The sequence below is a fragment of the Alnus glutinosa genome, chromosome 10 (assembly GCF_958979055.1).
Source record: "Alnus glutinosa chromosome 10, dhAlnGlut1.1, whole genome shotgun sequence".
In the NCBI taxonomy this organism is placed as follows: Eukaryota; Viridiplantae; Streptophyta; class Magnoliopsida; order Fagales; family Betulaceae; genus Alnus; species Alnus glutinosa.
This window is the reverse complement of record NC_084895.1, coordinates 5,667,258-5,690,822: the sequence shown is the minus strand read 5'-3', so window position 1 is coordinate 5,690,822 and position 23,565 is coordinate 5,667,258. Positions and strand designations below refer to the sequence as shown.

General features: G+C 36.9%; 1 protein-coding gene across 1 annotated transcript; it reads right to left on the bottom strand.

Annotated features, from left to right (window-relative positions):
- Positions 1-13,303: 13,303 nt before the first annotated feature.
- On the bottom strand, positions 13,304-17,592 carry LOC133879690 (UDP-glycosyltransferase 73C3-like). Its single transcript, XM_062318386.1, has 2 exons — positions 16,781-17,592; positions 13,304-14,170 (listed from the first exon to the last, which is right to left on the bottom strand). The coding sequence occupies exons 1-2, from the start codon at positions 17,574-17,576 to the stop codon at positions 13,476-13,478; spliced, it is 1,491 nt and encodes a 496-aa protein (XP_062174370.1). The 5' UTR covers positions 17,577-17,592; the 3' UTR covers positions 13,304-13,475.
- Between the last annotated feature and the right edge of the window lie 5,973 nt (positions 17,593-23,565).

The window sequence follows — 23,565 nt, the reverse complement described above, 5'->3', positions numbered from 1 at the left end:
GGTCTCCTTTTTTTTTAACAGATTATATATGTATGGTCTCGATCTGCTTAATTTGTCGTCACTTCCATGCCAGTGACGTAAGTGTAAAAACCAAAGGTTTGAAAGAAATGGGCTTGAAAGCTTGCTTCCAAGCAGGGTATAGTATTCCATATATAGGGATTACAAGCGTGTGCTTTACAAGGGAAGGATTCGTCTACAACAGTGCTATACAGCTAAATTAGGAGAATATCATCTAAGAGAGGAAAGGAGACTAAGTGGTGAAGGAAAGATTATACAAGTATGGTAAGTGGACGTTGGTAGCAGTAGGTCTGCGTATCTGCATGTCAAGAATGGTAAGTATACGTTGGTAGCAGTAGGTCTGCGTATCTGCATGATTACAGGGATGTGATCATGTTTGATTGTTGCTGATAGCTTGATGCAGGGGATCGTGATCATCTGCAGGATCTTTGGGATCCTTATGGTCTATTGTCTTAACAGCCCCCCGCAAGCTAATGGGAGGGGCAACGATCATTAGCTTGGAGCGTAGGAAAAGAAACCGGGCAGCAGTGAGACCTTTGGTGAAGATGTCGGCACACTGGTCATGAGTGGAGAGATAGCTAATGGTGATATCCTTATGGAGAACCTTTTCCCGAATGAAGTGATAATCGACCTCCACATGCTTAGTGCGAGCATGATAAATAGGATTAGAAGCCAGGGCGATAGCGCCCATGTTGTCACATCGGAGCTGAGGAGGTGCTGAAAGAGGGACTTGTAGTTCCTGGAGAAGCATCCGGAGCCAGTAGAGTTCGGCGGTAGTGATGGCAAGGGAGCGGTACTCGGCTTCGGTGCTGGAGCGGGAGACAACCGGCTGTTTCTTGGCCTGCCAAGAGATGAGGCTGGGACCCAAGAAGACGCCATAGCCCCCCGTGGACTTGCGGTCAGAGGGATCCCCCGCCCAATCAGAGTCACAGTAGGCATGAAGGTGAAGGGGACCCTTGGTGAATAACAGGCCATGATCGGGAGAGCCCTTTAAGTAACGGAGGACTCGCTTGGCTGCGGAGAGGTGTGCTGAGGTGGGGCAGTGAAGGAACTGACAGAGCTGGTTGACGGAGAAGGAGATGTCCGGCCGTGTGAGGGTGCAGTACTGAAGAGCACCCACAATGTGACGGTAGAATGAGGGATCAGGGAGAGGGTCTCCATCAGAGGCAGTGAGGCGTTTCCCGGAGGTGCAGGGGGCAGGATACGGTTTGGCACCGTCCATGTTGACACGCTGGAGAAGGTCGACAATATACTTGGACTGACTGAGGTGGAGATGTTGGCGATCCCGGTGGACATGGACACCAAGAAAGTAGGAGAGCGGACCAAGGTCTTTGAGCTTGAAGTCGGCCTGTAAACTCGAAATTAAACCATTAATAGCAGAGATATTATTGCCAGTGACAATAATATCATCGACGTAAACCAAAAAGAAAATATGAACAGAGGACGTGTGTAAAAGGAAAAGGGAGGAGTCAACCTTAGAGCCAACCAAGCCGCGTTCAAGGAGAGCCTCCGAGAGACGATGGAACCAAGCTCTCGGAGCCTGCTTGAGGCCATAGAGAGACTTGGACAATTTACAGACATAATCAGGAAAGGAGGGATGAACAAAACCTGGGGGCTGCTCCATGAAGACAGTTTCTGTGAGAATGCCATGCAGGAAAGCGTTGGACACGTCCAACTGTTTGAGGGGCCAGTCAAAGGTCAGAGCAAGAGCGAGAACGATGCGAACTGTGGCCGGCTTAATGACCGGGCTGAACGTCTCGGTGTAATCGATGCCATCTCTTTGCTGGAAGCCTTTGGCCACAAGCCGGGCTTTGTACCGGTCGAGGGAGCCATCTGCCTTTTGCTTTAGTTTGTAAACCCACTTATTCTTAATTATGGTTCGGTGAGGGGGGCGAGGACATAAGGTCCAAGTGTTATTGTCAAGGAGGGCCCGAAATTCAAGAGACATGGCTGCAAGCCATTCAAGGTGGGCAGCAGCCTGGCGGTAGGTAGTAGGCTCACGGGGGAGAGTGGTGGCAACAAAGGTTTGGAGAGGATGTCGGGTAACACTGTAAAGTTGGAAGTCAGGGAAGGTTTTCGGCCTAAGGGAACCCGTTTGGGAGCGAGTGATCCGGGGGAGAGGGTCGACGGTGGACGGGCTGCGAGTTGGAGGAACAGGGGAAGGAGCAGGGGCAGGGGAAATTGCAGGGACAGGTGCAGCAGGGGGAATCGGCTGTAGAGGAGAGGAGGTTTCAGGATCAGGTTGGGGAGAGGGACAAGGATCATTAGGAGTCAAAGGGGGACCAGCCAATGGGAGGGATGCGGGAGGTTCAAGGGCAGGAGCTTCAGAAAGAACGATGGGGACAGGGGAGGTTGGGGGTGTAAGTGAGTTAATAGACCAAAATTGAGAGGGAAGGAGAGCAGTACCTGGGGAGGAGAAGTGGCCGGCAGAGGAAGGGGCTGGTGGTTGCTCCTTAGCAGGGAAGCACGTCTCATCGAAGACCACGTTTCTAGAGAGGTAGATTCTGGAATTTGTAGGATCCATACACCGGTAGCCCTTGTGATTTGAGTTGTAACCTAAAAATATGCATTTTTTGCTACGAAATTCCAGTTTATGTTTGTTATAGGGGCGAAGTAAAGGATAACAGGCACACCCAAATACTCTTAAGAGGGAATAATCAGGTTCAGATTTAAACAATGTAGTGAAAGGTGTGTGATGATGCAATGTGGGAGAAGGCATGCGGTTTATAAGATACACAGCAGTAAGGCATGCTTCAACCCAGAAGTTTGAGGACAGATGAGATTGTGCGAGAAGAGCAAGGCCTGTTTCAATGACATGGCGATGCTTTCGTTCAGCAATTCCATTCTGTTGTGAAGTGTGTGGACATGTGATCCTATGAAGGATGCCATGTTTGGACAGATATTGTTTAAAGATGTGGGAGGTGTATTCACCTCCTCCATCTGTTTGCAACCGTTTCAGTTTGCATGAGAGAAGATTTTCCATTAAACATTTGAACTTAACAAAGCAATCAAATATATCTGATTTATGTTTAAGGGGATATAACCAAGAGTAGCGAGAGAAATCATCAACAAATATAGCATAAAACTTGCATCCACTTATTGAATAAACCGGAGAGGTCCAAATATCACTGTGTACAAGCTCTAAAGGAAAATGAGTTACAGTTTGAGATGTAGGAAAAGGTAACTGTCGACTTTTAGCAAGTTGACAGTCACTGCAAACTGCAGCTTCATTCTTAGAGTCTGTGACAGGGAGTTGATTAGAGTTGAGGATTTTGTGAAAAATCTTCAAGTGTGGATGTCCTAGGCGCCTATGCCAAATGAAGGGGGAGGTTTTTGCTCCAAGGAAGGCAGTGAGTGTCCGGAGCTTATTCTTAGAAAAGTGCTTTAAATTTATCGGGTATAGTCCTCCTTCACTAGGCCCTTGCAGGAGAATCTCCCCGGTTAAGTTGTCCTTCACAAGAAAGTAAGAGTCAGTTAACTTGAAAAAGCAATTATTATCTTTGCAAAATTTTTGTATGGACAGAAGATTAGCAGATGCTTGAGGGCAACAAAGTACATTTTTTAAGTGTAGAGTGGTTTGTGGTGTGTGTAATGAAATGGAGCCAGTATGAGTAATAGAGAGCCCACCACCATTTCCTACGGTGACAGCCTCATTGCCTTTGTATGGTTGATGGATGGACAGGTTCTCCAATTCTGCAGTGATGTGGTTGTTGGCTCCACTGTCGGCAAGCCACTCGTCTTCTCCTCGCAGGGCATTAGATTGTGACACCATTGCAGTAAGTTCACTTGGGGGATGTCTGCCTTGGTAGGCATAATCCATCCGGTGGAAGCAATCTAGGGCCTGGTGGCTGGTTTTGCCACAAATCTGACAAGGGGGACGATTAGTATCTGAAACAAATTGACTAGAGTGTGGCTTACCATGGGGTGAAGTTTCTGTATTGTTGAAGAGTTTCCTTTGTGGTGAAGAAAATTTTCCTTTTTGATTTGGGAACCGAGATTGATTTTGCCGCTGATTAGTGAACCTTGGCTTGCGATTGTTGGGAGACATCTTCTGTGCGTGCATTGCAAATGAGCCAGGTTCACTGTAGGCATCTTGGCTATTGAGTAGCTGCTCATGACTGAGCAGGAAGGTCTGAAATTCTGCAAGGGACATTGTTTCATCTTTTGTCATCAAAGTGAATGATGTGATGAAGGCATTGTAGCGTGGGTTTAATCCACCTATGAGGTAAGAGATGAGATCTTCGTCTAGGACTGGTTTTCCAACCATAGCCAGTTGATCTGCAAGGGACTTTGCAGCATTCACGTAGTCAGCGCATGTCTTGTCTCCTTGGCGCAGAATCTGCAGTTGCCTCCTTAGATCCTGAATACGTGTTTTGGAAGGAGCCGCATACCTGTTTGCTAATGCGGACCACACTTGTCGTGAGTTGTTCAACCCATAGACAGTGGAAATCACTTTCTCAGAGAGAGTTGCAATAAGCCAACTGAGAAGGTATTGATCCTTCTTTTCCCAGATGATGAATTCTGGGTTCAGTTGATCAGGGGAGTCTTTAGTAAGACCAGGAACATACCTCGGTGGGCATGGCTCTGTGCCATCAACAATACCCATGAGGTCATTGGTGCGGAGAATGGGCTGAAATTGGTACACCCAAGCCATATAATTCTGCTCGTCTAACTGTAGTTTAGGAGCAATATGAGAGTGGATATGTGGAATTGTGAAGGGAGCAGCAGTGTTTGAGGATTCGTTGGTAGCAGCAGCGTTTGAGGATTCTGCCATTGTGCTGCCTTCTTTTGGTGTGAACCGTGTAGGCTCTGATACCATGTAAAAACCAAAGGTTTGAAAGAAATGGGCTTGAAAGCTTGCTTCCAAGCAGGGTATAGTATTCCATATATAGGGATTACAAGCGTGTGCTTTACAAGGGAAGGATTCGTCTACAACAGTGCTATACAGCTAAATTAGGAGAATATCATCTAAGAGAGGAAAGGAGACTAAGTGGTGAAGGAAAGATTATACAAGTATGGTAAGTGGACGTTGGTAGCAGTAGGTCTGCGTATCTGCATGTCAAGAATGGTAAGTATACGTTGGTAGCAGTAGGTCTGCGTATCTGCATGATTACAGGGATGTGATCATGTTTGATTGTTGCTGATAGCTTGATGCAGGGGATCGTGATCATCTGCAGGATCTTTGGGATCCTTATGGTCTATTGTCTTAACAGTAAGTGCATACATAGGCATATTGAGAGAATTATAATCAACTCATAATTAATTAAGAAGAGAAACTTTCCTTAACCGTTGAAATTGTGGCAGTTTTTGTAACGGGATTAATATATTTTAGCCTTTACTCTTTCTTTGGATACCTCCAAATTATCAATGTTTAGATTCTAGCCCACAAACTATCACTTTCTGATTTTTTTAACTTCATTCGTCCATTTTTGCCGTCAATTCTAAACAGAAATCCGAAAATACCCCTCATACACTTTGAAATTCTCACGGTTAAGGGAGGGGCATTATCGGGTTTTTAATCAATTTCTGTTAGAATTGACGGCATAAATAGACGGATGGAGCCAAAAAATCAGAAAGTGGTAGTTTGGGGGGCCATAATCTAAGCATTGGTAGTTTGGGAGGCCATCCAGAGAAAATGTGATAATTTGAGGGGCTAAAATATATTTAACCATTTTGTAATTATCCTCTTAAATTTTAAATACTCTTTTAGTGTATTTATTTTTTATTTTTTTTTTAATTTCACTCGTTCATTAACATTTTCTATCAAATTTTGTCAAAATTCTTAACATACTTCTTTTTAAAAAATTTAAAGATTCAGATGTATGCATTTTTGTAAATTCCGTTAAATACTAACCAACATCTAAATTCTTGTAATTTTTTTTTTTCCTAAAATATATGATGGGTATTTAATATTTTGAGAATTTGACACCCTTATGGTAAGATTTAAGAAAAAAATTCTAACGAACTAGTGAAATTGAAAAAAAATTAAAAGATCAGGATATCAAATTGAGAGTTTTTATAACTTATGAAGATAATTTTAAATGTGATGAAAGTTTCAACCGATTAATACTTCCAAAAGATGGGGATGTTAGTGCAAAATTTCTTCAACTTTTGTTGGTGATTTGAACAAGATAATGTAATCAATCGATATCTCTAATCCGAAGAGTTAACTGCAACTGTGCATGTGCCATGAATCTGCCTGTATACGTTGGGTGCTTTGGAGTGGACACAAGGAAGCAAATGGAGAAGCATTATTGAGTTAATATTATAAAACAATTTACACATTTGATTATCAGCCAATACTTGGTCAAGTAAGTGCAATAAGAAGTATACAATGTGGATTGGGATATTTTAGAACTTAATCTAAAAATAGGATCGTCTATAATTATCTGCTATAAGTATAAAAAATTCAAGTACGTAATTGTGAGAGACTATTTATGAAATTTGTTTGACCAAATAAAAATTAGGCTACCAAACCACTTACTCGATCACGTGGGTCTCATAAATGATTTCTTACAATCATCTGTTCGAATTCTCTACACTTAAGACAAATAATTATAGACTATCATAATCCAAAAATTATAGCAAGGACTTTAAGAACTCTAAAGCAAATTTGGACCTTTTATTATATTTCGAGGATCCGGCTTCTACTACCGCATAGATGCTGTGAAAGTTTTAGACGGTCCAGATGTAGTGAAAGTTTTAAGCGGCCCAGATGAAGTTTTTATTTTTGCCCGTCACTTCACACCGTTCTATAGCAAAACAGACCTGATTTTGTTTTTCTTTCTCTCTTTGTTTTTGGTAAACATTCTCATCATAGACCCCAACTCCTCCGCACCACCGGCACCACCATTTTCCTCTCCCCCATCAAATCTTCACTGTCCATCCCAACAATATTACTTTATCCACTCTCCGCTTCCTCTCCACTGCCCGGCGACACCCATCCCGACCCAAGACCATAAACATCGGCGCCCGGGCCAGGCAGCTCAGTCGGGTTCGCGTCGGTTCACTTGGGTTCAAACGCGTTCAAGCAGGCGAGTGTTTTGCTGACCCTGTTTGCCGATGGGGATGGGTACTGAGTGGAAGAGAATGGGTGTCTGATGCTCGGGTGTCAAATGTGTTTTGCTGAGCTGGGTGGGTTACCCCTGACACGGACTGGGTGAGACCCACCGCTGTCCTTCTTTGTGTCTCCCCCTTCTTCTTCTTCTTCTTCTTCTTCTTTTTTCTTTCTTAATTTTTGAAACCTCTCTCTCCCTGCCTTTTCTTTTTGGGTGAATTTTATTTTATTTTATTTTATTTTTTATTTTATTTTTTTTTTCTCAAGGTGAATCAAAAATGTTTATGTATCAAGTATATATAACTCTTGCGGTAATAAGAATTTTCAAGAACTTTCTCTTATATGAATCGGTCAGGCTGCCGCATGGAGCAAGCAAAAGCTGAAGCTCGATCCATTTGAATCCTCCTCTGTTTCTGCAGGTTTTTGCTGCAATTGGCAGAACACAGAGATATGGCAAAAAATGAGAATGTGGTTATTGCGAAAAACGAGATATGGCAACAAACAAAGAGAAAAAGAAAAAAAGAAAAAAAAAAAAAAACCAGGTTTGGTTTGCGATAGAACGGTGTGAAGTGACGGAACGAGTAAAAACTTCATCTGGCCGTTTAAAACTTTCACTGCATCTGGATCGTTTAAAACATTCAAAGCATCTATGCGGTAGTTTTCACTACCGCATAGAAGCCGGATCCATATTTCGAAACAATGACCATAATGAGAGAGAGAATAGTCTTATAGCGTATTGACATATATGCCTTTGCTTAACAATCTATAAGAAGTTTTTGTCGAGGGCAAAAACGTCATCTTGCTTGTAGAAAGACAAACATAAAACGTTAAAACCGAGAGGATTAGGGCAGAGTAAAAGAGGGAAAGTTACGAGGATATTCGGGAATTGAACCATATAAATATAATATAAGAGCCTAAATCAATATATATATATATATATTAAAAAAAAAAATGTTAGAAGAAACTAAATTTTTTTTACAATTAATCAACTCTTGATTAATCAGTATCCTCACATTTCTCTTAATTAATTATTTTGATCATCTTCAATAATTAATAAACTTCTTGTCAATTTAGTATCCAAATCTTTGATAAAAGAAGTTTGATACCTAAAAGCTCATACGCAGGTACGCATTAAACCTCATGCATACATTAATCAATTCTAAAGGATAATGGCATGCTTGGGTAACATATTTTATTTTATTATTTTTTAAATACATGTTTGAGTTGTTTTGTTAAATTTGAATTCTACTCAAGTTTTATTAATTTTTTCCTATTTTATCTCAGGTTTTTTAAACTATCAAAATATAATTTCAAAAAATAAATTTTTTCATTATTCACAATTTTAAATATAATAAATAAATAAAAATTCATACACCCAAACGTACCCTAAAGGTCCACTTCAGTTTCTCCAGAAGACACTGCCCATTTTGGGCCTTCACTTTAATATCTTCCTTTGTGGATTCCATGTAGTTTTACAATGACAGACATTTTCTACAAACCAGTTTATTGTTAATTTTATACAACCCACATATAAGAGTAACATGTGTCTTTTAGACATGTAAGACGCACATATTTTTTTTATTAATGCTATTAAAAAAGCATGTGAGAAGCTCATGCTATTAAAACATCGAGTAATGATTCACCACTACCCAAAGATACCACCTTTTACCACGTTATCTATGTGGCAAGGTGGTTCCCCACTACCTTTTGAAGTTTTTATTTATTTTTAAGTGGGGGACCACTTTACCACATAGACAAGGTGGTGAAAAGTGATATCTTTGGGTAATGGAGAATCATTACTCTAAAACATCTTGTGATTCTCACATGCCAAATGACACATGTTAATCTTATATGTGAGTTGCATAAAATTCCTACAAACCGATTTGTAGAAAATTTCTGTCCGTTTTACAAGGGACCTTGTTGTTGGGACGCAATGTCGTTCTCTCCAACCGCTTTTAAAACTATAAGCCGCTTGAGCGCGATATGAAAGTCCATAAAAAATTCGAGTTTGTTTCCTTTAACAGCAATTGATTTTAGACGGAATGACAGTTCACAGTCCAATAAGTCATAAGTGATATTAGAGCCAAGAAGTCATATATATATATATATATATATATATATATATATATATATATATATATATATATATATATATATATATATATATATATATATGAGATCGAATCACAAGAGTGTCATTGTGAGGGAGGGATTGATATAGGACACAATGTTGCTCTCTTCGACCACTCTAAAAACATACATGTTAGACGACGCAATGTCAAGGTCTATAAAAGAGTTGAATCGTTTTATCTCAATTAACATTAATTGATTTTAGGTGAAATGAGAGTTCAAAGACTTCAAGCCCCCACAAACCCCATTGTTTGTAGTTAAATTATAAAGATCGAGGTAGCGTTTGGGCATATTATAATATTCTCTACTCTCGAAAGTACTCCAAGAGTACTCTATAATATCCAAACTTGTCTTTTGGTCAAATATCCTGCGATTCTAATTTCTTGGAGTCTTCATTATTGGGGCATAGATACCTTTGAAATAGACTCTTAAGCTGAAATTCCAGAGGATCTATTCTTCTTCTAAGATCACTCACATGGTCACGTCCTTATATGCTTAGTTTTATGTACAAATTAGTGATTGTATTATTACTAAAACTATTTTATAATGTTGATGTCTCGATATTAATAAATTATTAATTTTTTTAAATAACATTTTTAAAGAAAGAATTTTGTTCTAAGAAAAGAGAAATAAGACTACAGAGACTTGCATGTTACATATGCATCCTTGGCCACGTGAAAACCTGATCAGTTTGCGCTGGCTCACATGCCTTGGCATCCACATATATATATATATATATATATATATATATATATATATATAATTTACATTTTCTTGTATAATCATAAATATAATAGTAAAAGCTAATTAATTAAAAATTTCAGGTTTATTGCGCAATGGAGACTTCAAGCAGGGCCCAAAGCCATCACAATTACTGAACGGCACAGTAGTGATCAAGCAGCCACAACGCCATTCCCTTCTGGGAAATTTCAGGCTTCGTGGAGTACATAAAACCGGGGCAGAAACAAGGTGACATGTTGCTCGTAGTGCCGGAGGGTGCCCAAGCTGTGAGGGTCGGCAACGAGGCTTCGATTAAGCAGAAACTGAAGGTGGCCAAGGGCATGTTTCGCTCCATAAGATTCACCGCTGCTCGGACGTGTGCGCAAGATGAGCGCTTGAACTTGTCCGTGAATCCCAACGTAGAGAAAAATGATTGGGGGATATTGCCGATGCAAACTTTATATAGTAGCGATGGGTGGGATTCGTATGAATGAGGCTTCCAAGCCGACTATCCGGAAGTTGAATTTGACATTACCTCTGTCAGCCTTGTCCATGTCCTCCTGGCTGCACAGAGACACCGGGCCAAGGCACCACACCCTTTGCCCTCTTGCCTTCCGGTATTCCTCGACATACGCCAGTTCCAACTCCTCGTAACTGTTAACCAATACTCCATATGCTTCCGCTTCAGCTTCCCTCACCTTTTCACGAAAAACATTCATATCTTTCCCGTTTGGTCCTGGATTGAACGCTCCCGGCAGCTGAGCTTTTCTGAGTTCAATCCGATCCGGCGAACCGGGTACTACGAAAGTATCTGTGTCGGACAAAACATTCTCGTACACTTTGAAAACGTGTAAACTGTTAAAGCACAAGCGGCTGTAACAGTTTGTCCCGTCGAATGAAACTCTCGGAACGTGAAACTTGAGCGCCGTCTCAGCCGTCCACGCAAAATGTTTATCAGAAATTAAGCAGCTTGGCGATGGTTTCAGCTCTTCAAGCATCTGTTCTACCGGCTGCTGCAACAGGTTCATCGCCGGCCTTTACGAAATTCATGATCAAATCCGGCGAAGGAAGAGAATCTGTATTCTCGCATCCTTCCGGCATATAGAGAGAATTATAAACCATTCATAATTAATTAATAAAAGAAACTTTCTGTAGGGTGCGTTTGGAAGGACCCATGTATGTGGGTCCCATATATCTAGGTCTTATATACATGGTTCTACACTTGATGTATCTTGATGTAAAGTAATGTGATATAGGAATAACACATCCCGTTTAGAATTGGGATTTCGTATGCAAAAAGTATGATTTTAAACTAAATCACAGAAAATGAACTGTTCAATAATTGGGTTTTTTAAAAATTACGTTTTTAAAAAATTGTGATTTGAAAACTCAAAAAACTGCATTTTCAAATTGTAGACAATAGGGTGTTTTTTTGAAAACGTAGAATTTTAAAAGGCTAACCAACAATTTTAAAGGCCAAGCTGCGATTTTACCAAACGTTTAACTGCGTTTTTAAAAATCACTTTTTCAAATCGCATATTTTTAAATTGTTATTTTTAAATCGCACTTTTTGAAATCGAAAAACCCAAATAGAGCCTAACCTCTCAAATTGTTGCAGTTTTTTGTAATTATTCTCTTATGCTCCGTTTGTTTCGACGTAAATGTTTTTTTTTTCGTAAAATATTTTCAACAAAATTATTTTTCAGAAAAAATCAAATGATTTTCTTAAAAATATTTTTCGTCGTTTGGCTCGTACGAAAAAATCACCAACGACGCAAACTGTAATCCAGCGAACCAGATTCCGGCAAAAATTTCCCTTCAAAGGATTTTACTTGTGTCACCGTTGCATTATTAGGCATCTTGAATATCTAAATAAGACAAACTGCTCTGTGGATATCTTTGCTTCGGAACAAAACAATTTGAATTAGGCTCGCGGTCAACTGAAATGTGTATTATCTATATAGGGAAAGGGGATTGAACTCAAACTCCAGTGCCCAGTGGTAGCAGATTCCAACAAATGTGCGTACAATAATGAAGAATTTAAATCTATATTGTTTTTCAAAAATTAAAGAGATTTTTACGGTCAAACTGAAAATTATTTCCGTTAACCATTATTTTTGCCCTCACCAAACACCAAAAAATACTAAAAACATTTTACGCTGAAACAAACAGAGCATTAAACTTCAAAAACTCATTTAATGTATTCATCTTTTAATTTTTTCTTAATCCACTCATCCGTTAAGATTTTTTATCAAATCTTGTCAAAATTCTCAAAATACCAATGTTTTATTTTTTTATTTCTTTAAAAAAAAAAATTAAAGATTCTTCTTATATTATAATTTCTATATTGTATTTTTTAGTTAAAAAGCATTCTTCTTATATTTTAATTTTTAGATTTGTGTTTATGCGTGTGTGGAAGAGTCTAGAACTTCTATACGCACAGAAAATCAACAGCCATATAGAGAGAAGAGACGGTATTTCTGCGAGGGTGTGTATTTTTTTTTTTTTCTTCAAAAATGAAGTATACCATAATAGGGGCCTTAATTGTTCTTTATTTTTATTTTAATGGAATAAGTTTTAATCGTTTTCTCACAAATAGTCAATTTTTAGATGAAGGAAAAAAATCCACATACCCCCTCTCAAACTACCATTTAATTGACAGTATCCCGCAAACTTTTAATTGGAACAATGTCACTCCCAAACTACCAAAAAGTTGTCAATGTTCCTCCAAGGCTAATAAAAAGACAAAAACAACCTTACAATTTTTTTTAAATAAGACAAAAATACTCTTATAATTTCAAAAAGGTTTTTTTTTTAGTAAAAAAAAAAAAAAAATCGAAGATTATATAAAACGAAAATTTAAATTTTTTTTTTAAAATTTTTAATTTCTTTGAAAAAAGAAAACAAATATTTTAATATAGAAAAAAAAAACTAAAAACTTTTAAATGTTTAAATTTTTAAATTTGTCCACCCTTAGTTTTTATGTTTTTTTTTATTTTTTAATTTTAGTTTCTTTTTTAATTTTTAGTATTTAATTTGTTTCATTGGGGAAATATTAATGACAATTTTTAGTAGTTTGGGGGGTCATTGTCAATTGAGTGGTAATTGTAGGCGGGGATATGTGAACTCTATCCTTAGATTAACAATATAAATTTTTATCGATACAACTACTTTTTGGGAGCACCTTATTTCATTGTAAACCGCCTAAATTTTGGTTGCCACACACACACTACTTATTCGTTTTAATTACACGAAGGGAATCACATTTCATGTATCGTTTTAATTACATGAAGGCGCGTACGCACACGCACTTCTTATTTGTTTTAATTACATGAAAGGAATCACATTTCAGGTATAGTTTTATTTACATGAAGGGAATCACACAAACACATTTCATGTATCATTTTAATTACATGAAGGGAATCACATTTCATGTATTACTATTATTTGGGAGCCTTATTTTATTGTAGACCGCCTAAATTTTGGTTGCCCCACACACACTTCTTACTCGTTTTAATTACACGAGGGGAATCACATTTCATGTATTTGACTACTTATTTTTTTGCTTTTTTGCTTGCTGCTTGATATCTTGAAGTAGTAGTGTCATGTCGAGAAAAGAAGACCCTCCCTCTTCAATTGCCTTCTTTGCCATCTCTGCAAGCTTTCTTGCTCTTTCTCTTCTCTCTTCTCTCTCTTCTCCTTCACCCATTATCTTCTCCACAGCCTCCTCAACATTTTCCCTCTTCACAGCCACCCCAAACTTCTCTTCCTCCCCCCATGTCAGAGCCAACTCAACTCCCACCCTCACGCCAACCTCCAACACTTGCACGATCAACTTTTCATTGAAAAACTGTTCGGCAAACATTGGCCATGTCATCATTGGGACGCCGGCACAAATCCCTTCCAGGCTAGAATTCCAGCCACAGTGTGTTAAGAACCCACCAATCGCAGGATGCAACAGTATCAGAACCTGTGGTGCCCAACCATGGATTATCAAACCTCTTCCTTTTACTCTTTCCTCAAAGCCGTCTTCTAATAACAAATTTTCCATTTCTTTGCTTTTGTATGATCCTCGTAAGACCCAGATGAAAGGCTTGTTCGATGCTTCCAAGCCTAAACCAAGCTCCATCAGCTGTGGAGGTGTTAGGCGATTAAGGCTTCCTAGACATGCGTAGATTACAGAACTCGGTGGCCATGAATCGAGCCATTTCAAGCACTGGTTTTCATCCATGGCGGCCTTGTTACCTGTTACAATTATCGATTAAATGATTAAATTTTTACTCTTTAGCTGAAGTTTTTGAGATAAGTGGGATGATTTAATATGGTATCAAAGCAGAAGTTCTGAGCTCGAATTCTGTCTCCGTCATTTTTCTCTCATTTCAATTAAATATTTCTAATGTTGGACCTTGCCTATTAAATGAAAGTTTGAGTCTAAAGGGGAGTGTTCTAATTAATACGAACAATCTTTTGATTAAATAATTAAATTTATCAATCCTTATTGCCTTATTCTCTTAGGATAAGTGGTGAATTAATATGATATTACAGCAGAAATCCTGAGTTCGAATCTTGTCTTCATGATTCACCTCACTTTTCAATTAAATATTCCAAGTGTTTGGAATTGCGTTGAAAGATAGAGCTTTTTGTCTTTAGAAAAAACATCATTTTCAAACTTTTCCTAAAACACAATTTCCGGCTTTTTTTAGAACAAAAAATGTAAAAAAAGTGTTTTTTACATTTTTTACCGAACGTATCCTTTTTTGTTTGAGACAACTTTTTATATACTATATTAATCACTTTTTAAGCTTTTTAATACAATATCAAACAAGATCGTAGAATATTGGTTAAATTTATTCTTTTCTATAAACTTAAGCTTTTAGAATAATTGTACATTTAGCAATGTGATTTCGTAAACAAAAAATGTAATTTTAAATCAACTCCCAGAAAATTGATCATTTGAGATTGCGTTTTTTAAAATTTACGGTTATTTTTTGAAAACGCATAATTTTAAAGGTTAAATTGTGATTTTAAAGATTAAACTACGACTTTTATCAAACGCTTAACTTCATTTTTAAAATCACGTTTTCAAATAGCAATTTTTGAAATCGCTAACTCAAACGGCCCTAAGCAGTGATAAATATCTAGGGCTTGCCAACGATGATAGGGAGATCCAAGACTTGCACGTTCAAAAGTATTTGTAGTCGGGTGCAAAAGAAGCTAGATGGTTAGAAGGAGAAGTTCCTTTCCCAAGTCGGGAAAGAGATCTTGATTAAAGCAGTGGTCCAGGCGATACTCACCTACAGCATGAGTGTCTTCCTCTTGCCCAAAGCCCTATGTAAGTCTCTTAATACTCTGATGAATAGATTCTGGTGGGGTCACAAAGCTAACCACAACCGAATTTCTTGGATGAGTTGAGAGCGGTTGGGCTGTTCAAAAATTCAAGGTGGTATGGGTTTTCGGGACATAAATGTGTTTAATAAGGCTTTACTGACGAAGCAAAGTTGAAGGTTGTTGACGAATCCTAATTCTTTAATTAGTGGCACGCATCCTTAAAGAGAAGTATTTTCCTTCTAGGGCTTTTATGGAGGCAAATATAGGATGTTGTCCTTCTTGCGCTTGGAGGAGTATTTGCCAAACAATAGGCGTCCTAGAGTTGGGGTTAGGTTGGAGGGTGGGAAATGGTGCTAGAATCCGTATATGGGGTGATGCTTGGCTTCCTCCCCCTTACCCACGGTTGCTGTCACCTCCCAACCCTTCAATGAATCTGGATGATCGAGTTGCTGTCCTTCTGCATGATGATACGGGTTGGTGGAATTATGAGCTCCTTCATAGAATTTTTGATCTAGGTGAAGTGGCCCGGATATGTAGTGTGGTGGTGAGTCCTCTTGGGCAATCTGATCGATTGGTGTGGAGGGGATCCACTGACGGTTTATTTTCAGTTAAAAGTGCCTATCATATAAAGCCTCTAGGGTTGTAAGGAGGATTATCTCTTGGCATTGATTGCTTGTCTGTAGCGGAGGTTGGTATCCTCGAATCAGCCATTACTATTATCTCTTGAGCACTGATACACGGAGGACGGTTTATCGTCCCCCAGCCTCCCCTTTTAAATAAAAAAAAAAAATTGATTTTAATAAAAAAGTTGTCTCTAATGTGACGTCAGAGACAACTTTTTTTATTAAAATTAATTTTTTTAAGATAAAATGGGTGTTGGGGGACGGTTCACCCGTCCCACAAAAATCATTTTTCTTATCTCTTGTTCCTTCAACCACTATTAATGATATCACCTTATTCCATCATCTTTATTGATTTGTCAGACTCACCATTAAATTCACCAAAAAATCCTTAAAATATAATTGTCCTGCCCAGGGTTGGGATTGTCATAAGGGATGCAAAGGGGCAAGTATTAGCAGCAAAGGCAAAACTAGTTCCTAATATAGTTGACCCTACAGGGGCAAAGGCAACAGCTGCATGACACACCATTTGCTTTGGTAGAGAAGTGGGGGGTTCAACGGTTATCTTAGAGGGGGACTCTATGGTGGTGGCTTCGGCGTTGAAGAGGGGCGGCGTTAGCAACCATGCATACGGCCACCTTATTGAAGGTATCCGGACCATTTTCCATTCTTTTTTACCAATTGAAGTCTCTCATGTTAGGAGAGGAGTTAATAAGGCAGCCCATATTTTGGTTAGATGTGCTCTTTCTCAGCTTTTAGATAAGATTTGGATCACAGAATGTCCTTCCTTTATTTAAACTATTGTACTAGCGGAGCGAAATGATTTCTATTGAGTAATTCAATTCACTATTTCAAAAAAAAGAAAAAAAAAAAAAAAAAAAAAAAAAAGGTGATAATTTGACATTACCTCTCTCAGCCTTGTCAATGTCCGCCCGGTTGCACAGAGAGACAGGGCCAATGCACCACACTCTTTGTCCTGTTGCCTTCCGGTATTCCTCGACATACGCCGGTTCCAACTCCTCGTAACTGTTAACCAATACTCCATATGCTTCCGCTTCAGCTTCCCTTACCTTTTCACGAAAAACATTCAAATCTTTCCCGTTTGGTCCTGGATTGAACGCTCCCGGCAGCTGAGCTTTTCTGAGTTCAATCCGATCCGGCAACCCGGGTACTACGAAAGTATCTGTGTCGGACAAAACATTCTCGTACACTTTGGAAACGTACAAACTGTTAAAGCACAAGAGGCTGAAACAGTTTGTCCCGTCGAATGAAACTCTCGGAACGTGAAACTTGAGCGCCGTCTCAGCCGTCCACGCAAAATGTTTATCAGAAATTAAGCAGCTTGGCGATGGTTTCAGCTCTTCAAGCAGCTGTTCTACCGGCTGCTGCAACAGGTTCATCGCCGTGACGAAATTCATGATCAAATCCGGCGAAGGAATAGAATCTATATTCTCGCATCCTTCCGGCAAGCCGGCCTCGGCATATGGAAACTGAATCTGGAGAAGCCGGATGGGTAGCCCGGATTCGACGGCGCGATCGATGGTGGCATTGAATCGGGCGGCATTGAGCGGCGTGGTGATTATTGTGGCTACTGCGTTGCGCTGTGCCAATATTTTGGCTATGTCTATCATGGGTATGAGGTGGCCTTGGCTCATCAAGGGTATCAATACAAAGTGGAGCTGATCGGGAGATTCTGACGCCATTGTTGTCGGAGAGAGAGCTCTAGTTTGGTGTATATTTATGGTCTCAAGACTCTCAACTGCTTAATTTGTCGTCACTTTCGTCAGTGACGTAAGTGCATACATAGGCATATAGAGAGAATTATAAACTATTCATAATTAATTAATAAAAGAAACTTCCCTTGACCTCTCAAATTGTGGCAGTTTTTGTAATTATTTAGAAAAAAATGATTTTGCTTAAAATATTTTTTAGCGTTTGGTTCGTACGAAAAACTCACCAGTGGCATAAACTAGAATCCAACAACCATCGCTGGAATCTGGCGAACCAAATTCCAGCCAGTTTCCCCAGAATCTGGAGACGTCGCCGGATTTCGGCAAAAATTTCCCTTCAATTTTACTTGTGCTAACGTTGCATTATTATGGGCCTTGAATATCTGAATAGGACAAATTGCCCCGTGAATATCTTTGCTTAAGAACAAAACAATTAGAATTAAGCTCGCGGTCAACTGAAATCTGTATTATTTATATAGGGGAAGGGGATTGAACTCAAACTTCAATGCCCAGCCAATTGTGGAGCCAAGATTTTGGTAGATTTTGGTTCACAGTGGGCAAAATTAACAAATAAATTGAACCAAAATTAATTGAAAATATTAAACAATGTAATTGACGAAATAAATAAACAATTCAATAAAAATAATTTGACAATGTTGTTCTTTTTTGTAGATATACTCTTTGGATTTGGTCTCTATCATTAGGATGAGAGTGTACAACCAAGCATTTCTCTAATTTAAAATTTTTTTCTTAAGCAAGCATCTATTGGCATATTTGCTAAATCTACCTCGATACGGGCCGGGCTCATTTAGAGTTTGATTGAAGTTCAATAGAATCGTTGTTGCTATCTATAAGTTCAGATAACTTCAGTTCTCTATTTCGTACAATTAAAATGTTATTTTGTTGGCGGAGTTAAAACATAATATCAAGAATAATGTTATTTAGTATAATGTTATACGATTACTATATAACTGAGATGGCGTGGCTGCGAAAATCAGCCCTTAAATTTTTATTTATATTTTGCAAGTGTTGATCTAAACGCAAATTTTTTACTATCATCAATTTGTAAAACAACCATATAACAATTTATTAAATATCATCCTCTAATAAATCACAACTTTTCACTCAAAAATCGCAAGTTTTCACTTAAAAATAAAAGAAGGAAAGAAAAATAGAATTGCAACTTTGAAACACTCAACAAGAAGTCAGCAACTAAACTTCTATTCAGACTTTAGTTTAAAAGTCAGCAAAACACAACTTTAAAATACTAGAGTTTAAAATAAACACCCAACTAAAGTACATGCAACACACGTTTTGGACTCATGATAGAGTTATTAAATCGGGGCGTTTTGTCAAAAATAATTAACCCAGTGTTGTGTTCGTCTTCTTCTTCTTAAGAGTTAAGACCTTAACCTAAAAATGTCTTAAGCTTGAGGATCTAAATTAGTAAAAGCATGGAAGACTAAACTCTGGTTCTCTTAGTTTTGGAAAAGCTTTCCTAATCTAATGTAGATGTCCCTTGATGAGTGGTTGAGAGTGGGCAACCAAGATATTCAAGAAAAATCTACTTAAGGAAAAATTTTGGGGGTTGAGAGGGGCATGTGCCCCTTCTCAACCCCCTCCCTCTGAACCTGTGCCCAACGATGACTGATTTCAACAAATGTGTGTGCAAAAATGAAGAGTTTAAATCCATATCGTTTTTCAAATATTAAATAAGCTTTTACGGTCAAACTGAAAATTATTTTCGTTGACCAATATTTTCGTCCCCACCAAACACCAAGAATGCCGAAAACATTTTACGCCGAAACAAATATAGCATTAACTTCAAAAACTCCTTTAATGTATTCTTTTTTTAATTTTTTTCAATTCCACTCATCCTTTAAAGATTTTCTATCAAATCTTGTCAAAATTCTCAAAATACACATGTTTTATTTTATTTTATTTTTTTTAAAAAAAAAATAATTAAAGATTCAGGCGTGAGTATTTTTGCAAATTCCGTTAAATCCTAACCAATGCCTAAATCCTTGTAATTTTTTCTTTTTTCTTTTTCTTCCCTAAAAAATAGGATGGGTATTTTGAGAATTTGACACCCTTATGGTAGGATTTAAGAAAAAATCCTAAGAGATGAGTGAAATTGAAAAAAAAAAAAAAAAAAAAAAAAAAAAAAAAATATTGAAAGATGAGTATACTAAATTGAGAGTTTTAAAAGTTTATGAAAATAATTTTAAATATGATAAAAGTTTTTGAGAATTAAGTGAAGTTTCAACCGATTAATACTTCCAAAAGATGGGATATTAGTGCAAAATTTCTTCAACTTTTGTTGGTGATTTGAACAAGATAATGTAATCAATCGATATCTCTAATCCGAAGAGTTAACTGCAACTGTGCATATGGCCATGAATATGCCTGAATACGTGGGGTGCTTTGGAGTGGACACAAGGAAGCAAATGGCGAAGCATTGAGTTCATATTGTAAAACAATTTACGCATTTGATTAGCAGCTAATACTTGGTCAAGTAAGTAAGTGCAATAAGAAGTATACAATATGGATTAGGATATTTTAGAATTTGATCTAAAAATTATAGATTAGGATCGTTTACAATTGTCTACTCTAAATGTAGAGAATTTGGACAGGTAATTGTGAGAGACCATTTATGAAATTCATATGACCAAATAAAACTTGAGTTGTCCAACCATTTTCTCGGTCAGGTGGATTCTATAAGTGATCTCTTACAATCACTTGTTCAAATTCTCTATACTTCAAAGACGATCCTAATCCAAAAATAATAGTGGACGGTTGATACATTTCAAAACAATGGCCATAATGAGATAGAGTGATTGTCTTATAGTGTATTGACATATATACCTTTGCTTAACAAAATCTATAAGAAGTTTTTGTCGAGGGTAAAAACATCATCCTGCTTGAAGAAATGAGTGATTGTGTGTTAAGGAATGGACGAGCTATCTCACTCTATCACATTTTATTGGATGTATTGGAGTCTTCTACGTCACTTTAGAGTTGGAGTCTACTACTACTTTGGAGTTTGGAGTCTTCTACGTTGCTTACTTGGTTGAGTCATTATCATATATTTTTCTTATCTTCTTGTTGAATGGTTTAAAGTCTTTTAGTTGTTTTATGTTTCAGTATTTTCTTTTGGTTGATAGTCTCAGTGTTTGAGACTTAGTTGGTTATTTAGTTTAGTTGAAGTTATCCACGTTGAATATATCTCTGTGAGTGTTAATCTTATGTTTTATTGTTTCATTAAAAGTCTATTGTCATCTTAGTTGGTAGAAGGATGATCGTGAGATCATCTAGGGGAGTTTTCTCTTAATGTTATCTTTCAATTAGGACTTCACGATGTAATCTTTATTTAAAGAGTTATTAGTGGAATAATAAAGCAAGCAGAATTAATCACAAACTTTGTGTTTAAAAAATATCTAGGTTCTCTCAAAATCTAAAAGGTTTAAGTTTCATCAAAACCTAACAATTTATTCCATTGCGTGATCGAGAAATCATTCACGTAATATTGTAACAAACATAAAATGTTAAAACTGAGAGGATTAGGGCAGAGTAAAAGTGAAAGTTGCAAGGATTTCGGGAATTGGACCATATAAATTTAGTTGGGGAAAACTTCAATTATAGCTCTTGATTTTTTGTTACTTTTTGTAAAAAGGTACCCAAATTTTAAAGAGTGTCAATTTATGGTATCTATCTTTCAATTTTTTATTTTTTTTTTTCAATTTCAACATTTCGTTAGAATTTTTTATTAAATCTTGTCAAAAATTTCAAAATACCAGTGTTAATTTTTTTTAAAAAAAAAATCATAAAATTTTCAAAAAGATTCAGGCATTGATATTTTTGCAAATTCCATTAAATTCTGGGCAACACCTAAATCCTAAAGGGGTACTTTGGGAATTTAACAAGATTTAACGAAAAAATTTAACAAATGGTTAAAATTGCAAAAAAAAAATTGAAAGATATCCATCCTAAATTGACAACTTTTAAAATTTTAATACTTTTTTGTAAAAGTGATGAAAGATCGAGTTTATAAGTGAAGTTATCCCTATAAAATATAAGAGCCTAAATCAATATATATAAGAAAAATGTTACGGGTACTAAATATTTTTACAAATAATCAACTCTTGATTAATTGGTATCCACAACATTTCTATTAATTAATTATTTTAATTAATATTGAAAGGGATGAGAAATGATTACACAAGATGTGGAAATGTACAACTTCTTTTTCTTGCAGCAAATGAGCATGGAATTCTGTTTGACTATTAATATTGAAAGCCCAACTACGTACTCAAGTAACTCAACATTATTCAAGTAAAATTTCCACATTGGAAAAAATATAATAATATGATAATATAAATTACAGGAAAAAAAAAAAAAAAAAAAAAAAAAAAAAAAGATGAGAAATCATTACACAAGATGTGGAAATGTACAGCAACTTCTTTTTCTTGCAGCTAATGAGCATGGAATTCTGTTTGACTATTAATATTAATGTAACACTATATAAATATATAACACTATATAACTCCCATCTTCGCATCTTGTCTCACATCTATTGATTTGACATCTCCCTTGTTTGACTTTTTCAATTTTTTTTGTTCCTTTTTTTTATTTTCATTTTACTTAGATTAAATGAATCCACCCAAATTAAAAACCAATGAGAATTTGTTTTTAAATAAAATATTTAATCAAAATTACTTTTCATATTTTTCGATGTTTGATATGACAAAAAAAAATTTAAATCAAACCGAACCGGCCAAAAAACCATTTTTAATTTCAGTAAAACTATTTTTTATTTTTTAAAATCATAAATCATTTTTCGAATTTCAACTTCAACTTTTATTTCTCACGGACTATTGCCAGAACACCCCCAAAATTCCATCTAGTTTTATAAGCACTAATTCTTTCTTGGGTTTTCATTACTATAAGGGATATAATATAGAAATAAAAATAGGAGAATTAGGTAAGGAGAATTAGTTAGGATATGCTTCTATAATATGCTTTTAGTTAGAAATTTAATCTATAAAAAGGAACAAAATATGTAAAGAAAGATATGAAAATGAATATTGATGAGAATCCTTTCTTTGAGAGCCTACTGCCTAGGCCTCTTGAACTGTCTCTTGAACTGTCTTGAAAAGATTGGGCCTCTCTAAGTACCAATAGTTATTGTTATTATCCATTTCAATCTTCATCTTCTTCTCTAATTCCTCCATAATTCTGCTTGCTTGCTGCAATTTCCATGCCATACAAGGAAAGTCCATAACAAATACTGTACGCTCCACCCTAACAGAAATGACTTCTTTATGCCAAACACGCCTCTCCTTTCATCTGACATAACCACTCATTGGGAATACAATTTCATCACCACCCAAATATATATATATATATATATATATATATATATATATATATATATATATATCAACTTCAGTAATGCTATATATATGTTCCATTTTCATTTGACCTAATTATATTTTTTTTATTAATATTATAATTCAAAATCAACCTGACTCTATTTTATTTTTTCTCGGGATAGGAAATTGACTTAAAAATCAAAGTAATGCTACACTTCACACATATTTATCACAACCAATAACATGACGTGTTACGTGTTTTAATCTGCTTAAATTTTTGCTTGTTTAAGCGGTTGACATTGTAAGTCACTTAAAACACGACATGCCAATGAGTGTGACATAAGTGTGATAAATGGACGTGAAGATGAACATTATTCATTCACAAACAAACAAGAAAGCAGGAAGTATACATGGAATTGGTTGAAAACAGAAGCTATTAATCCTCCCCTGTGAAGTATCATAATCTCTGCATTACTAAGTAAGTTGGCAACCTTGTCCCCTAAAGCCCAGAATCCACATTATCACAAAGACATCAAGAGAGGGCATGGTAACCAATTGATCAATAAGTTATTATGAAATCCAATCTAGGT

Bases quoted from the DNA above. Each gene is read 5' to 3' on its own strand.
- LOC133879690 (XM_062318386.1), bottom strand. From the start codon at position 17,576: ATGGCGTCAGAATCTCCCGATCAGCTCCACTTTGTATTGATACCCTTG. The intron at 14,171-16,780 runs GTAATGTCAAAT...TAATTGTAACAG, and splicing joins CATTGACAAGGCTGAGAGAG to GTAACAAGGCCGCCATGGAT.